Source organism: Urocampus carinirostris, chromosome 1, assembly GCF_059441175.1.
Source record: "Urocampus carinirostris isolate Australia breed hairy pipefish chromosome 1, RoL_Ucar_1.0, whole genome shotgun sequence".
Taxonomy (NCBI): Eukaryota; Metazoa; Chordata; class Actinopteri; order Syngnathiformes; family Syngnathidae; genus Urocampus; species Urocampus carinirostris.
In genome coordinates this window covers 42493103-42511963 of record NC_142349.1, presented here as the reverse complement: position 1 = coordinate 42511963, position 18861 = coordinate 42493103, and the positions used below count along the sequence as shown (strand labels likewise).

The window sequence follows — 18861 nt, the reverse complement described above, 5'->3', positions numbered from 1 at the left end:
CAAACACATGAATTCATGTTCAATCGAAGCCAGGTGAATTATTCACGTATTTTCTACCTAACATCATTTAGAGGTCAGGGGGTCTGAAAACACTGGACATCGGCTAACCCGGATACTCGGATAATCCAGATAATTTTCCTGGTCCATTTAAATCCGGATGAACCGAGTTTTACTGAAGTGATAGTCTTAACAAGCTAATAGCAAGTGAAGCCATTCAGTTATTCCCGTTGCATTTACTTCACATTGACTCCATCTCTTGGTGCCTTGATTGAAAAGGAGCAGCACATAGGCTTTGTTTGTAAGGTTAAGGTAAGACAATATAAGTGTATTTTGTGTATTGATTTCTTGCTCATCTAATCAAAGATGAATAAGATGTGGTTTAATTTAATTAAAATCTGACTGTGCCTCACTAGACACGAAATTTCACTGTACTGGTCAAGTCTTTGCATTTTGATGTGAAAGATTTGAGTTAAAGGAGGTGTATGTAACCTTAACAATATTCTACTTGCTGATGCCATTTTCGGGCTAAAATCATCAATGCAGCTCCTATTGCGTGTGGAAGTCTGAAAGATTCTTAGATATGCTCGAAAAAACTCCTCCTTTTTCATTCTTCTCTTTCAGAATGGCCAGAAAAAGAGAACTTCCATGTAAAACTCAACAGTCTATTCTTGTTCTAAGAAATGAGGGCTATTCCATGCAAGAAATTGTCAAGAAACTGAAGGTCTCCAACAACGGTGGGTACTACTCCGTTCAGAGAACAGCAAATACAGAATCTGACCAGAGTAGAAAGAGAAGTGGAAGGCACAATCGGGCAAGAGGACAATTACATTACAGTAGTTAGTTTGAAAAATAGATGCCCAAAGATCCTCAACTAGCAGCTTTGTTAAATAGTACTTGCAAAACACCACTTTTGAGATTTACAGACAAGAGGTGACTCTGAGATGCTGGCCTTTAAGGCAGAGAGGTATAGAAAAAGCCATAAAAATGAAGAGATTCTTATGGGCACAGGGCACACAGACATTGTACAATTAATTTGATATATAAAAGTGACTTCATGGAAAAGACAAACTTGTCTGAGTGACCCCAAACATTTAAACAGTAGCGTATTTTGTCTAATGTACGCTGCAAAATGGTCTCATTTAAACAGGATTTGTGTTGAGGCTTTAGACAGAGACTTGAATTCATTGAAAATATCAATGGTTAATTGTATATCACATTTCAAAGTCTTTATTTCTCTTTCTAACATTTAAGCAAATTTATTAAATGGTACTTTCACCTTTTTTTAATCAGTATTAGAAGCCTATCTGTAATCCTACATAGGTAACAGGCTATGAGTATTGCTACTGGGCCATTTCAGTACATTGTAGCAATGTTCCATGTTGTCTCCTAAAGGAGAAGTCAACATTGTTCCTACCCCAGTAGCATGTGTGCATACCAGAGTCCCGTATCCCATCTGTCCACGTCCTTTACACCAATGCACTTCCCCACCCGACCCCCGCTGATGCTGGGTTCCCACAGTGCATCCAGTTTGTCTTCTCAGTCACTGTCAGCAGCCGCCATGTGCGCTATCTCTAGCATGTCAAAATAGTGCAAACGCTGACCCAAGCGAGCAACAGCAGAGATGTTTTGAGATGAACAAGGTTTTATTTCTGGGCAACAAAACTTGAACAAATGGTAAACAGAGTTATTTTAATAGTAGAATTTAAGAGAGGAAGAAAGTGCTGAAACAAATTGATCTGCGTACCTACCTACGTACTGCCTAAAAAATATTGTGTCGAATGTGACATATTGAGATTTTCGTTTATTTTTTTACATGTGTCTTACGAGCTATCTTGTCAAAAGAAGCAAGGCACACCTAAGCTGGAATTTTACACCATGTTACCGTTGCAGTTTATCTAGCTAGTTACTGGCCATAGGCCAAGGGAAGCTACTCTACCATTAACATTGCATCCTGGATGGAGGAAGGCTCATTTTCTGTTCTTAGACACTTCACTAAACAATTGCAAATCAGGATAAACCCTCATGTTTCATAAACCTGTTTTTTGTTGTCTCTCAACAGGGTATAAATTAAAGTGTCAGTCAGTCAGTCAGTCCAATTGATTTTAACCCCCCTCTTTTTTCACACAAAAATATGGATATAAGCAAGTGCACAAATACAACTCATCATAGGCTGTTCATAGTCTTTTTGTTGTCCAAATTTACCAATGTGAAATTTTGTTCACAGCCTGTCCCAGACCTGACCAAAATGCCTAGAAGGTTTCTTGGGGAAACCCTGGACTATGGAATCCAAATGCTCATCTAGTAGCAAAAAGTGATGATAAGAAATAGGCGGAATAAAGCAAAATACTGACCACATGATCATAGACACCATTGTCATGATGATCTCGTTGAGGACGTTGAAAAAGTCACACATGACTTTGCCACGCTCTCCCATTCTGCCCATGCAGATGCCAAATGTAATGAAGAATCCAATCAAGCCTAAAGCAATCAAATGGGAAAACCGTCAATCACTTTAAGAGAGTGAAATCAAATTAAAAATGAATCGCCAAGGTTAGAAAATTCAGCTGTGAAACACTAAAAGAGAGATCAATAGTATAATTATGGTATTTTCTGCATGTATTGTAGCAGTAATGACACTAGTGTTAGTAGTCTTAGAAGTACAGTCGAAGTAATAAATGATAGTAGATAATAGTGGTAATTTATGTACTTAGTGGTAGTGGTTGTTCAAGTGTTATTGCTATTAGTAGTAGTGGTAGTGTTAGAGGCACGGATGTGCAAAATGGAATTTTAATTAATTACACCCCACAGGATAATGAATTAAAATGTGCCAGGTTTAACAAGTACCAGATGCAGAATTTAATTAAAAATTATTTTGTGGAATTCGTGTTGATTATTTATAAGTATGAACCATATTTAGTATTTCATTGGTGTGACCCAAATGCTTTTGGCAATTACGTTTTAAACATTAATAAACCAATATTTTCTGGGAAAAGAAGTACTTTTCTTGAAACAATTGCAACCTCTTACAAAAAAAGTAAATTTTTCGTCTAAGATGACAGTTAATGTTAAGTGATAAAAAAATCGATAACCAAGCTTTGGTAACATTTACTACATACAATATTTAAGGTTGACATAAAGTCTTGACAGTATTTGTAATTTTGTTTAAATTGACACTTCATGTTTGTCAAATAAATTCAAATTCAAGACTTAAAGGCAAAGCTCACTTTAGTACAGAATATTTTTTGAACCTGCTGGCTGCGGTACAGTTATATACGCATTGTTACTGGTCGAAAAGGTATTGGTGAATGTACCTCAAAAAGCAGTGGCAGAGCTAATTCAAATAAAATCATCTTTAGCATTTGCAGTAAAATTGGACTGTAGTTACAAATAATAAAAGTAATGGTGAAAATGCTAAGACTGTTGGCCGCCATTATAGTAGAAGTAGCAAAACTGGTAGTAGTTTTTGTAATAGAAGCAGTAGTATTAACAGAAGTAGTGATAGTTTTAATCTCACCGAGGACGTTCATTCCCCATTTGTATTCCAATTTCTTTTTGTTGACTACAATTGGCTCCGTTTGGTTTGCAGCTGCAACTGTTGTCTGTTTCAATACTGTCTGGACCTTTTGTTGGATCATCAAAAAATTGAAAGAGGTTTTTACAATATAACAACAATCAACATCATCAGCTAGTCGACAAACAAAAGAGAGGCTAGTAACCTGCTGGAAGCAAGACTGCACCAAGTTCTCTGGAAAGAGGTTGCGTATGAGGTCCAGGAATGCGTCCAGACTGTTGACTTCCTGGTTCTTCTGAGGGGTAGAGACGCCTGAGCCCCCCCTGAGTTTGGGGTTTCCGGGGTGGATGCTGAGTACCAGAATGACGCCCAGGATGGCTGCAATGACGGTGGTGCTCATGTAGTACACCATGGCTCTGCTACCCATCCTACCACTGGAGCGAGCGTCTAGACCTGCCAGACCTGAAACACACATATGTTCATTTACCATTTCATATGTTCTGTTTTTAGGATGTAAAATGTGAAGGTGGAAACCTCACCAATATTTTAGGAAACCTGTTATTTGACAACAATGGTGATTATCAAGATTTGTATCCTTTTGCCGTTTTTTTACCCTTTTATCATTTTACTTGTGCTGAAAAGGAGAAGCCCTCCGATTGTATTATACGTGTATAGTCACAATAAATGTCACTCATTTATTCATAATATAGGGTTTCCTCTTAAGATCTGATTCGGAAGAAATTTGGTGGCTTTTACTAATGATGGGCAAGCACTAACCACTGATAAAAGGTATTGCTGTGATAATGCCACGATTTTAAGTAATAGCCAGTATGTAATCTGATGTGGGGTACAGTAAATTCATGGTGCCATTGTTTGCAAATTGAGATATTGGCAAAGCATGAAGCTCTGCAAAAAATGTCTGGGTTCAACATTTTTGTTAATTGTACTTAATATATGTTCATAAAAAAGTAATAAAAAAAAAACAAGGTTTTTGATGAGTGAGACTGGACGACACTAAAGAAAACCATCAAAATAAAAGGTGGATGGATTTACCGTAAATTCTGGACTATAGAGCTCACCGGATATAAGCCGCACCCACCACTTTTTGGATGATTTGCCATTTCAGTTCTTACACAAGCCGCACCCATGTATAGGCCGCGGGCGCCCACTTTAAAACTTGTGAAACAATCGCAAGTTTAACTCGGACCAGACTGTAATTTTCCACAGGGGTTTGGGGTTTTTAAGGGTTATTGTTCTATCTTCGTTATTCATTATCCATTATCCGTTATCGGTCAGTTCGTAATACGCTACAAAGCCTAGGAGCCGGGACACTTACTCTCAGCCAAAAGGCCAAGCTAAGGTCCTAGCCTTAGAGCCTTGCTGCGATCATTGCGAATGCACCGTTCCCGGAGGTACTGCAATACCAGGCCGATGCGTGGAGTGGACAGAGCAAGCTCTTATTCCATCTCTGGATTGCAAAAATCAATGATCATGGCTGCGATTGGGGAGATTTGAACCACCTTCATGATCATGGTATCTCCCCTGCCAGGTGGTGCCGAATCCTTATGATTGGCTGTTTTTTTTTGGGTTTGAACAAATTTATTGACACTAATAACAGAAAACAATCATGACAATCTCAACAGCAATTAAGCACATTCACAATATTATATTCCAATATGACGTTTTTAACAGCAAACACAAAGTGAGGTTTGAATAACCCTTCTCGAAAATCTTATTAGCAATCAAGCATATTCACAATTTCATTATATAACATCTTTGTTAGTGTCAATAGATCCGTCCAGGCCAAAGTCGATTGTCCTCGGTCTGAACAAATCCACCGACACCAACAGCAGCAAAACAAACACGACAATCTCAACAGCCATCAAGCATATTCACAATTTTTTATATCTGACAATATGACGTGACGATATGACGTTTTAACATTTTTTCCTGACATTTTCAACATCAATTAAACAATTTCAGAGTTATTTTCTTTTAACAGTAGTTAACCAGCGTGTAAAAGGCAATACTATTGTGCAAGGGCATAGCTCTGCCATCCCACCCTCCCAAGCAGCATTCTTCCAGTCCTCTGTGTGGGTCCTCTCCCTTCTGTGTGGGTCCTCTCCCTTCTGGGTTCCCCAACCCAGGCCGTTGCTGCCGGGACTCCCACAGTGTAGCTCCGGTTCCCCCCTCCGGGTGGGTGCAGACGAGTCTTATTTATGGCTGCGTCCTAGGCCCGCCGCTCGCAGATTGTACGGTATCTGCAGCCATTTGGAGCACAGCCACGGGGGGGATCTGCCTGCACCTCCATACCAGCAGGTTTCTGGAGGTCCAGATGGCGTCCTTGATGGCGGCGAGAGTGAGCCAGTCCCTGGCAAAGTCGTTCCGAGACCTCCTCGACCGACTCACCCCGTAAAGCACGTACTGTGCATCAGGGACCTCCCCTGCTGGCAAGTCCGGGAACTTTCCTAGTTGGTCGGCCATTGTCCACAAGACCTCGGCAGCGCTGCACTCACAAAAAAGGTGCCTCACCGACTCCTTAAGGGTTATTGTTCTATCTTCGTTATTCATTATCGGTCAGTTCATAATACGCTACAAAGACTAGGAGCCGGGACACTTACTCTCAGCCAAAAGGCCAAGCTAAGGTCCTAGCCCTAAAGCCTTGCTGTGATCATTGCGAATGCACCGTTCCCGGAGGTACTGCAATACCGGGCCGATGCGTGGAGTGGACAGAGCAAGCTCTTATTCCATCTCCGGATTGCAAAAATCAAATGTCTTTCATCAAGGTCCACAGTCCAAAAATCACGGCCGGCTGTTGACCACATTGATAGTTCTAGATCCACAGTTGGCATCATAAATGGTAATTGATACCCGTAACCAGCTCAGTAGCCTAGATGGTAGTGTGCCCGCTTTGAGACTGGGAGGTCGCTGGTTCGCGCCTCGACCGAGACATACCTAATTGGTATAATGGCGGCGCCCTCTGGCTGCGGCTGCATCGACCCGCTACAACGGGTCAGGTGTATCGACATTTCGTTCTGTGTACATTGTTACAAAGAATGACAATACAAAGGAAATTATTATTATTATTATTATTATTATTAAAGTATGATGCAGACTTGTAAAGTGCGGGTCCCGTTGAAAGTAATCTAAGGAAACAAAATGTATATTTCCAAAGTTAAGGGTGGGAAAAATATATATCCACTATTGTCCTCTGCGACAACAGACAAATCTACCGGTAACTCAGCTTTACCCCAATTCCCATCAGCCCGCGTTTGCTCCGCCCCTTCTCTTTGATTCGTCCGTAGAACACATAACAGAATACATTTCTAAAATAAATACATTACAAAAATATACAGTTGCAGATACATATTATACATGGTTACACTAGCTAAGCGAACCTACACTTCCCTCCATTCAGGACATTGGCCAGAAGCGCTGCCTATCCCATGCTAAGAACATTATCGGGGACCCCTCTCACCCCCATCATGGACTGTTCACTCTGCTAGCCTCTGGGAAGAGGTACTGCAGTGTGCGGTGCAGGACCACCAGGTTCCGCAGTAGTCTAGTCCCCCTGGCCATTAGACTGTTAAATGGTCAATCTAACATTTAGTTAACCTAAATCAAAACGGCTGCTAATTTGACTTTTTGCACTACTGGCAGTTCTTTATAGCTTGCCACTCCTTGCACATTTGCACTCTGCACTATTGTACTTACAGCGTTATTGTTACAGTGTTAATGTTACTGTTTACCTGACTTGTTAACCTGACTGCCCATTTTGCACATCTGGTTAGCTACTCCTCTTGCACTAGCGGCACTAAGGTAAAATACTATACGTAGCCATAATACAATACAACTTTTACTTATATCTGTACATTCAAGGAAACTGGGCGGGTCAGATGTATCGACATTTCGTTCTGTATACACGTGTACTAGAATGACAATAAAGTAGATCTGAATCTGAATATTTACGAAGAAAGACGGTACACCGAGAGAGTTTTCAAAGCTTTAATAATAATAATATAACTTTCATCCCAAACCGTGCCTCTGAAAGGTACCAACACGCTAGTAGGATCACGCTTGCAGTGTATCAAATGTGCCTGTTAAAAACAAGCATCCCTTAATTGTGAAATTTACGGAAGATCGTCCTCAACTTCCTCTTCACAACTATAGCCATCGAGGGCGTCTTCCTAATTATCGGAACGTACCTCAACTTTGCCTAAACTTAGAGGTTGCAGTCTTTCTTGGTGCACACATTCTACTGGTTTTAATCTGACCTTTAATACTCCAGCGCCGCTGGTGGCCGTTAGAAAAATTCCATAAATTGGCCGCTTCACTGAATAAGCCGCAGGGCTGAACATTTGGGAAAAAAGTAGCGGCTTATAGTCCGGAATTTACGGTAAGTGTGTTTGAAAGCAGACTGCTTGTGTGTAAAAAGTCAGTTTAGTTTGATATGGTTAGATTTGTTGCTTAATTATACACAAATGCAATTTTGTTCTTTTGAATTTGATAGAAAGCACGGCTTCTGTATTTTGGGGCAGATTTGTTCTAACATATTCAGGAAAAATGAGTTCAAGAATAAAACATGTAAGTACAGAAAAGTCATAGTTTGAGGCAGTGGTGTCACAATTCCAATACTATAAGCCTGGCAAACCTCTTTATTTTCATTGAGAGTATAACATGAGCTGAAGGGAGCTTCACCTGTAATGAGGCTGGAAATGATGAGGGGCAAGATGAGCATCTTGAGCATCCTCATGAGGATCTCTCCAGGGAAGGAGAGCATGGTGAGGGCCGAGCTGTCCGTCACCTTCATATAGCGCAAAAGCATGCCCAGAACTGCTCCCATCACGACACCTTGAACACCAACACAAAAATTCAACATTGTTATAACTACTAGCACTTCACTGGATCTACAAAAACTTTGGGGTACATCTCTCCATTAATAAATGGATGGAAAATAAATTGGACTACAGCATTTCTGATCCTGCTGAATTTAAATACACTTTTATTCACTTGCTGCCCCATAAAATATGTTCAATGCATTCTTTTTTAACTCAAGTACATTGCATTGTAATTCATTTACCTAAAACTTCAAGGAGATTTTTTACATTTATCCTTTTACGAATCATTCATAACAAATAATACTTATTCAACCCATTAAACATCCCATCCAAAATGTTCATTTATAGTTATAGCATTTACGTTTTTTTGTTTTTTTAATCTGTATTTTAGCAGCAGTGTGCCTCACAAATACTCCAGACCACAGTCCATTTTCAGGTCACGATCACTTGCATTATGGCACAATAAAGTCCTCTGTCAAAATCTAAATGAGGCATTTCCATTATTGTTTAAACTGGCAAGGTAAACACTCGACATCCTGAAATTGGCCCGTACCCATGACTGTGAGGCCCAGGAGGAGGTTGTGGGTATTGCGGCTGCAGTGGCCGGCATCTTTGAAGCCCACTTCTGTGCCGTCATCCTGACGATTTTCTTCTCCTGCTTTGGACTTGTTAGCGTTGAACTGGTTTACTGTGGCCTGGTTCGTCATCCTGCCTGCGAACATGTCGAGGATGGGAGCCCGATTTGGAAATTCACAGCCACATTAGTGATTCCCCATGGAATTAGCATTTCTACTTCTGTATTAAGTTGTTTCCTTTGATATTTCAACTTGTCTTGACTTATTGCTGTAGCGTACTGCCACTGAATACATCAAAATCATAGAGAAATTTGTGCAACCGAATCTATGTGTCAGGATCCGAACAGAAGGTGGACCCAAATGCGTAACGTTTTCACAAAAGCTTTTTTTTTACAGGAACGGGGCAATCATGCGTGGAAACACAAACGCCAGCGATTTGGCGATCGCTGGGCAGAAGAGATCGAAACCGGACAGGACAGACGAGATCAATACCAGATACCGGATACACGAGCAGACACCGGACAGGACGGGACAAGCGGGATCAATACCAGATACTGGATACACGAGAGGGATACCGGACAGGACGGGACAGAAGGGATCAATACCGGACACTGGTCACACGAACAGGATACCAGACAGGGCAGACGGGATCGATACCGGATAAGAATACACAAGAGAGATACCGGATAGGACGGGACAAACAGGATTGATACCGGATACTGGAGCAAGATACCGGACAAGACGGGACAGACGGGATCGATACTGGATACAACAGCAAGATACCAGACAGGACGGGACAGATGGGATCGATACTGGATACAACAGCAAGATACCAGACAGGACGGAACAGACAGGATCGATACCAGATACTGATTTATCGAAATTTTTGGTCGAGAGTTTTCGAACTAAGAGGCGTTCGAAAACCGAGGTTCCACTGTATATATATATATATATATATATATATATATATATATATATATATATAGCAGCACGGTGGCGCAGTAGTTAGCGCATGTGCGGCACAGTTCATGTCTTGGGAACCTCCTGCGTGGGTTCAAATCCAGCTCCGGACTTCCTGTGCGGAGTTTGTATGTTCTACCCGTGCTTGCGTGGGTTTCCTCCGGGCACTTCGGTTTTCTCCCACATTCCAAAAACATGCATTTCAGGTGAATTGGCCGGTCCAAATTGTCCCTAGGTGTGAATGAGCGAGTGAGTTGTCTGTCCCCGTGTGCCCTGCGATTGGCTGGCAACCAGTTCAGGGTGTCCCCTGCCCAATGCCCGATGATTGCTGGGATGGGCTCCAGCACCCCGCGACCCTACTGAGGATAAGCGGTGTAGCTAATGAGATGAGATGAGATATATATATATATATAGCTAGAGGGCAGCACGGCGGCGCAGTGGTTAGGCCGGTCCAAATTGTCCCTAGGTGTGAATGAGCCAGCGGGTTGTCTGTCCCTGTTTGCCCTGCGATTGGCTGGCAACAAGTTCAGGGTCCGATGATGGGCTCCAGCACCCCCACGACAATACTGAGGGTAAGCGGTGCAGTTAATGAGATGAGATATATAGCCAGAGTGGTGTTTGGCTGCAATCATTTGACAGTTAGATTTCTAGCACAATCATAGGCGCAACCAGACCCTCATCTCGTGATAGTGATAAAAGTCACGTTTATCGTTATAAAATATATTTTTAAAGTAGTACTTGGATGTTAGACACATGGAAAACAATTGAGACACAAATTCCGATGCTAGATCTTTTTCTTTAAACATGTGAAAGTTCCAACTGCGTCTGGTCTTTGAATGCCCCTATCACACATTCTAGAAGGACGAGTACACCAACCAAGCAACCCAACGATGCCAAAAACAACCACAAAAGCTACAAACAAAAAACAAGCAACCAATAGCAAACACATCTAAATATATTTGGATGGTGAATCTTTGCAAAATGTCTTGCAAGCTTCTGTCCCTGGAGTATGTGAGCTGACCTGGACAAAGGGGGCGCAGCAACTCATTCATTTTCCCAAAATGATTCTGAAAAATGTCTCAATCAATGAGCTATCAATAGTCTGCTTCATTGTCCTCTCGTTGCAGAAGTAAATGTAGTCCATCTGCTTAAACTGTCACCCTTTTCGGAGGCATTAAGCAGGGTTACATTACAAACAAAACAGAGTTAAAAGGCTGTGAAAACTAATTTCCCAGTGTTTTTGCCTTAGTTGCAACATGGCACAGAGGCAAGAGAGGTCACCTTACAAACAAAGGTGTACAAAATTATTGATTTTGGAAAATATTGAGATCGTACAGCATGACATTTTCACATTCAGATCACCTCAAAATCTCTGAAATCTTGCAAAAATCAAATACTGCGGCACCACAGCTACTATTTGTACGTCAGAGCCGTGTTACGGATTTTGTCCGCAAAATGCATGGAAGGTTGAAAATTTATGATTGTGAGTATTATGTGTGTGATTGTTGTTCTAAAACAAACCTTTAGATTGTTTTCTTCTGGTTGGGTGCCAAGATAACATTTGAGAATTGGATCGAAAGAGCCTCATATTGTGTCTAGCATTTATCATGAAGATAGCAATACTCTAAACGTATTGTATTTTTAGCTTCAAGATATCGATTTTGCAGTTCAATGACATGGATAGTGATTGATCTTTTCAGAAGTAAAATAATATAAACACACAAATAACAAACTAGGTTTCATGTACATGACAAGGAATCAAATGAAAGAATAAAGCACATTGTTGACAAAAGCACTCACGGTGTTAGCAAGGGGGGTGGAGAAAGAAATTATTTAATAGGTTAATAGTATTGATTAATAAACCCGGTTTTACGATTATCAACCCATTTAGATGATCAGGACTTAATTTCATAGTGTGTCAATATAAACCTTGCTACTTCGCTCATCACTGGCTCACTGCTTCACAGATTTTGAATTTAATTTTCTTTTTTGTCATTGATATCAACGTATTGTGCATTGCGTTCTGCAGTGGATAGAAGACAGCGAGTGCTGTCACAGGGGCAGGTTTTGTTTGTGTGAGTGTGCGCGTGTGTTGGGTGGGAATGACTGTGTGCATGACTGTGATAGGCTGGTGTATGTTGTCAATCAAACAGCCGGGGTGGGCGGGTGCATAAGTCAATGTGTCTACCCAAAACAAAATGCAAAGTATGAATACAGCTAGAATTTTGGTGGCCCATTACACTAAAAAGAAATTCATCATTTACTTCGTACTCTGAGGAAAGTGAAAAGAGCACAAAAAAATGATGGCCAACAGCAAGTGCTCCGTGAATTGTTATCAGGTATGGGAAAAGACTGAGGCAGCGGCGGGAGAGGAGGCAATACCGGTGCCGCAGGACCTACTGCGGCTAGGCTATGTATCAACTCTCACAGGCTACCCCTTCCAAGCCTGTAGCTCACCAACACCAGATCAATTACCCATGAAACGGATGACCTAGAGCTATAACTCGTGGGAAACTGCTTCATTCTGTAAGGTTGTATTTTAGTAATCATGGTGACCTGGCTCTTTCAAGGATACTCGTTGCTAGCGTGCAGCTATCCAGCTGCTCTCTAAATCACTTTATTAAACTAAAAAGAGAAGCCCTCCAATTTCGTTGTACTTTGAATGAAAATAGACCTTCATTTAACTGCAATTCTGTGTTCTTTGTTTTTAATTGTCAATTTCTAGTTATTTTGTTACAGTCGTATACTCTCAGTCTGTCAAGACATCATCTCGAAGTTAGTCTGACCCTGGGCATGTTCCTACCTCACAGATTTTCACGTTTTGCATGGGGTTCTGCCCCTCATTAACTGCGATAACCAAGGTAATTCTGTATTTCATTTTATATATTATAAATTGATTAATTTCATAAAATTGATTTGAAACACTCAGATTTAAAGCAGGTCCCTCTTTGACACACAAAATGTGATAATATGCATTAAAAACTCAAAATCAAAAATAGTTTTTAGACACTTGATAAATAAAATAATACACAATAAAAACGAATTTTGATTGGTGGCAAGAGTGGCACAGAATACAATATTTTTCCCGGGATGTAGTATTCCCACCCCCGCTTTAATTGGTGGCATGGTGGCTGACTGCTTAGCACGTCTGCCTCGGAGTTCAGAGGTCCCGGTTGAAATCCAGCGACCAGGTTCCCTATATGCAGAGTTTGCTTGTACTGCCTGTGCAGGTTTTTTCTGAGCATTCCAGTTTCCTCACACATACCAAACACATGCATGTCAGATTTTTTGGTGACTACAAATTGTCCCTAAGTATCGCTGCGTGTGGGAATAGTTGTTTGTCTACTTGTGCCCTGTGAATGGGTGGCAATCGATCCACGGTTTCCCCTGCCTGATTTCAACTTGAAGGGGCTCCAACACCCCTGTGATCGTAGTAAGGATAAGTGGTTGGGAGGAACATAATTTTTCTTTTTTAATTTGAGTAATACAACAATAAAAGCAAAATACTCAATTGAAAGATTCAAATTAGGGTTATTTGGTATAAAATTGAATTGTAAATTATGAATTGTGACCAGTGTTGGGAGTAACAGGTGACAAAGTAACGCATACGTGGAATTACTTTCCTCTGTAACCAGTACTGTCACCTAAAACATTTCACAAATTTCTCCGCCATCTTATGGGATCCTGTTCCCCCGTTGGTCAGACGGATTTATGAACCCTTAGTCCGGCAGTGTCACACTGCCAATCATATCATCACTGTGGAGTTTGCATGTTTATATGGACCTACAAAGTACAAATTAATACAGCTACAATGACACTGTCTCAAGCACAGAGCACAAGAATGCATCCCTGTGTTCTCTCAACCATAAATACACGCATCAAGCTTTATTTACGACGATAACATAAAATACTGAAATCAGAGGGTCAGCTTAAATGCAGTTTTTTGTGTCAAAAGAGGCAAATGGAAGGCAGTGTGTGGGAAGGAAGCGAGGCTTATACAGGAAAAACAATCCAACTGGGCAAACATGAGCACAGAATTTATGGCAAGTCTGCTGAATTTTGTCCTTTTTGTCAAATTATTTTTGCCTTACACTATCCTTGGAAAAAAAACAACACGCGTTGGACAGTTCAGCAATGGATGAGGAGATCTTCAAGTGGTTTGAAGCCCATAGACAAAACGGAAATGGAGTGCCTCGGCTAAGATTTTGTTTGCAAACCTTCAAGATTACAAAAGAAATATGAAAGCTTCACCATGCTTCTACAGGGTGGTGTATACGTTTTCTTCTACTGTACTTCTTTATGTTCATTATGTGGATGTTTTTAGGCAGTTTTAGGGGGTCTGCTGCAAGTATATACGGTAGTTTGTAACTGGATAGTTACTTCGGAGTAACGTGCTACCTTTGGGTGTCAGTAATCTGGGGGGTAACGGAATTACTTTTTAATTGAAGTAACTAGCAACGGCAGGTACCCAATAAATCTTTTCAATAACGGCCCGACACTCATAGTAACATGGATTGAATCACTATCACTACAGCTACTATGTTATTAACACAATGGAATTAGTCAATTGCATGAATTTTTGTTATTGACTGTCCTATTTTAATTCATGTGGTTCAACAAAGGATTTTTACAGAACGCATTTGCCCCCAACATTCTCTCGGCCTCCGATGCAACAAAAGCTGTGATTGTAAGCGCATCCCCTGGTCTCTATTCAGACTCCCACCACCTCATGTAAACACATCTGGAGAGAGGCGCCGCCAGCCAAGTCAGCGTCATAGCCCCGAAAGTATCTCTTTCCAACCAGATTATAATCCAAGAGACAATCATTAACATGAAAAACTGTTATCTGTCGACGTCAAGCATTCATTCTCTGACCCCGTAACATGATGTCCAGTGAAAGACAATGTACCAACCAGGTTGGACATGCACATAATCCTGCCGTAAAAAGTGCGTCCAGGACATGGGGGAGGAGGGTCCTCTATTGCAGACTTCACAAATCCGCTTTTCAATCCTTATGTTATTCTTCTCGGTGATATTGTATCCCTGACAACGGGGTTAAAAAAGGGTTGCACAGGAGAAAGCTTTTTTCTTCTAGTTTTCTAAGCAAATTTATTTGGGAACTCAGTACAGAGGCCAAAACTGTCACGGTTTGTTCTGGTGACCAAAATATTTGTCATTTTAATTGAAAACAGTGAAAACAGTTGTCGGCTACAATATTTTAATGCATGACGCCATTTTAAGGAAGAAAAACATTGAAAATAAATCAACGTTCAAAGTTTCAAATGTCTGAGAAAAGCTACTGTGCTTTAATACTTTCCATGAAATCTCTGCGAAATGGGTTTGTCAAACAATTTGGGCTGCGACGCAGGTCATTGAGTGCTGAAGTTTCTGGAAATGAAAAGGGTTGAATCTTATTTTTTTTCTGGCCGGCGTCAGAGCAAGATTTCGACCTAGAGTACCAACAATCGACAAAGTTGGCACTTTGTTAGCAATAAGAGGATTTGAACATGACCAATATGTTGCTGCCCAAAATTATGAGCTTGTAATATTACGCATGAGAGCAAAATTGTATTTTTTTCCTTTTGGTTTCTTTCATGAAATGAGTCCCCCTTAGCTTTAAAATTGTTTAACATGTGTCAGTCACATCTAGGCATTAGAATCCCCATTTTGCAATTTTTTCAAAGTTGTTTTCAATAAATTTTGTACCCAAGCCAGAGAAGAATGGTTTAAGTCAAAAGCTGTAATGCTGGTATCCATTTGTATTGATGCCAGACACAAATGTTTTCAATTTGATAAAATAAACTTTACTTGGTGCTTCCATAGTTCCAACGCAACTCAAAACTTGCCCTCTAGTATAAGAAGAACAAAAGAAGGATCAAAACAATCTGGAGGGTGGAGGTTTGGACAATTAAACTACAAGGACGGGTTTGAAGACGTCAACCTCATTAGCCAATCCTTTGCTTTTCTCAGCATATAATTTGCTGCTTCGGGAAATGTCACAGCAGTTTCAAGGTTAAACTCGTCTTCGGAGCAACCCCAAAAGCAAAGGTTTCAGTTCTCCTGAAAACGACTTAATTATGCTTTGTGGGACCACAGAAACAGATGCTGATCAGAGGATGAGAAAAAGGAGAAACGAGGCCTGGCCCAGTTCTGAGTTCTTTGCCTCACGTTATATATTAGCATGTCTAGTAAAAAACAAGAAGCTTGGCGGTCAGAGGGTTCAGAGCCCCACTAGACCAGGCAACTTCCAGTAAATCCTGGATGTCAGAACTGAGATCGTACAGGTGGTTCTGCTCAACTGCCAGGTGGGCCGTCGGGAAATATCTTAAAAGAAGTTTGCATAGAGAACCTCGGACCAATGAAACAAAAAACCAGATCAGAGCCAAGCAGGGATGTAAGCACCTGAAGTTGTACAGTCACAGAGATGGAATTATCTAGTCGGTTCAACTGGAAGTGAACTCAGGTTGAGGCACCACTGTCGGTGGTGTGTCTTGGGTAAGTTCAGTCTGGTGGCGCCAATCTCACTAGGTCTGTTTCTGGGTAGAGGTTTGCTCCCCTACATGAAAAAGAGTAGTAAAAAGTACTATTTTCCATGGTTATCAGTAGCAAAAGAGACCTTCTGATCTGACTCAGATGCAGCACCTTCATCATCTGGTCACTGTTGTTCCTGGGTTAAAGTGTACTCACACTCTTTTTTTGACCGTCAGGAATGGGAAAAAAGCTACATTCAGTTTAGCAGTTGTTGTTTGTCCACATTCACATAAATTACTTGCAATTAATGTTACCATTTAAAAAAGTATACATTAAGGACACTCAAAATATCACCTGATAGTTAAGAATTAGATTTAGAATTATTTTTATTGTCATTGATAACAATGGAGTGAACACTGTTAACGATAATAGACGTGGCACTCCAGGATGAACATGTAATAAAAGACTCAATATAGAAAAATAAGATTAAAAAAAGAATGTTAAACTGAATCGGCAAATATTTACATGGTAGTGCTTGGAGACTGACCAAAGTTGTAAGTGCATTATAACAATATAGCAATTAAAAACAGTGCATTGACATTAGTAGCAACCTATTGGAGAAATAAAATGTGAGTGCTTTTCTATACATAGGCAAAATATATACAGAGATAATTTAACCGTCTATTGCACTTGTTGAGGATGTTGATGGCCTGTGTGTCCTTGTTTTAGGGACATTTCCCAGGGCAGTAGGTCATAATCATGTTGGCTCTGCTACAGTTTCGAAATGTTCTATTGCCAATAAAAACGTTCTTCCAGTTAGGCAACCAGTAAACCAAACAAACTTCGCGTGTACAATTTTTTTTAAAAAGGAAGCTTCAAATAATGTTTGAAAAAGACCGCGAGATCAAGAACCTTCTAAATAAACATTTTTAAATGCGTGACAATGATGACAGCAGCAACAAGTGGGACTGCCACATGTGACAAGCGTCCCAATCCCTATCAGGATCCCGGGTGTTTGCTTAGGGCACCATATCCTAATCGCCAGTTTCCACGACAACGGGCAGTGACAGAACAGGATAATCCTTCACCACTGCAGCCTTTGATTATTGTAATCGAGCTCTCGTTGCGGATGACGTCACAGAGGGATGCCACTCGTAATACATGAAACAATAGCAAATTTCACATTTGTAATATAATTTTACGAATAAGGCATACTTCAGGGTGAAGAAAGTAGGGATGCTTGTTTTTCTATATACAATACCATCAAATTGTTTTTCATTTACTTTCAGTTGGCTTTAAATTTTTCCACCACAAATACTGAAAACTGGACAACACTTCTGGGAAAGAGGTGTCAACCTCTGGTTTTGAAGGGGCATAGTTGTGCATGTTATTAGAGGTTTCCCCTTTTCACTGAATACAATAAACTTTGTCAGAATTAGCCTTCTATTGTATAAATCAGTCTACAAACCGAGCAAGGTTAGCAGGAAGATGTATTTTTGTTAATCCTACTGATATATGTTCAAATACAAATCTCTTGTCAATTCTTTACAAGTGATTTGATCGATACCAATCTGCTGAAACCATTTTAATCATAGTTGAATTATGTGTAGTTAGGTATGCGTAGTCAAGCCAAACGATTTCCTAACATACCACAATAAAACACATTAGTTATACTACTAAACGAAACCATTATCACACACGTCAAACACTTGAGTTCAACTCTAATAAATGTTTTCCAACTTTAATGAAATTACTAAAGTAATTTTAAACAGACTGCACAGCCCAGAAGCCTCAGTTTTATCGAGTTTGTTGCACAGTATAATACTTGGTGACACTTTTTGTGTGGTAGTAGAGCAAGACTAGTTCATACAATTTTGTTTGACAAAAAGATTGATTTAAGATAGATTCACAAATTGATGCAACGTGACAATTCTCTGCAATCTACAATTCAAGAAATAGTAATTGTATTTCATATAATGTAGTGAAAGTAACAAACGGCCAGCTCATAGTGGTTAAAAGCATCAGCCACCCAACCAGTCAAACTCTAGTGACGTTTGATGTGCGACAAATAGAAAGAAACATGTTTAACACATTTGGCTGAAAGCAGAAACTCACCAAAAAGTTTTTCTCTAAGCTTCAGTTCTCTCTGTCTCAGCATTTTGTTAAATTTTGCATTTGTATAATATTAGTGAAGTGACAGTGTGCATTATTTCACCACTACATGTTGCTGTATTGAATCTTGCAACAGAAAACGAGTGCAAAAAGGAAAAATACAAACTACAGAAATTCAAGATGACCAAACTGCACCAATTTCTCTATGCATTTTTGGTCCAGCCTTTCTTAAGGATTTGGGTTCCTGAAACAGCAAGATGGCCGACAATCAAGTCAGTTCCCACTAGATAAGAATCATGTTATATACAATATATCCAAATGTTATTATTTTAAAAAATGCAAGCTAATATGAAAGTTGTTTTTGCTTATTATTTGAATCATGAATGTTTTATTA

The 18861-nt window shown here is 40.2% G+C and overlaps 1 protein-coding gene and 2 pseudogenes across 5 annotated transcripts in view; all 3 read right to left on the bottom strand.

Annotated features, from left to right (window-relative positions):
• slc1a9 (solute carrier family 1 member 9) overlaps positions 1-18861 on the bottom strand; it is a 42223-nt gene that overhangs the window by 18267 nt on the left and 5095 nt on the right. For 3 of the 5 annotated variants that reach the window (XM_088340100.1, XM_088340094.1, XM_088340076.1), the window contains 4 exons: positions 8903-9061; positions 8210-8362; positions 3515-3973; positions 2352-2478 (listed from right to left, as the gene is read on the bottom strand). In XM_088340100.1, the coding sequence (XP_088196226.1) occupies positions 2352-2478; positions 3515-3973; positions 8210-8362; positions 8903-9056 (893 nt within the window). In that variant the 5' untranslated portion in view covers positions 9057-9061. The remainder of the gene's footprint in view (positions 1-2351; positions 2479-3514; positions 3974-8209; positions 8363-8902; positions 9062-18861) is intronic. The other 2 variants (XM_088340085.1, XM_088340108.1) reach the window with 1 other exon arrangement.
• Positions 4909-4998, bottom strand: LOC148374714 (U2 spliceosomal RNA; annotated as a pseudogene).
• On the bottom strand, positions 6194-6284 carry LOC148374713 (U2 spliceosomal RNA; annotated as a pseudogene).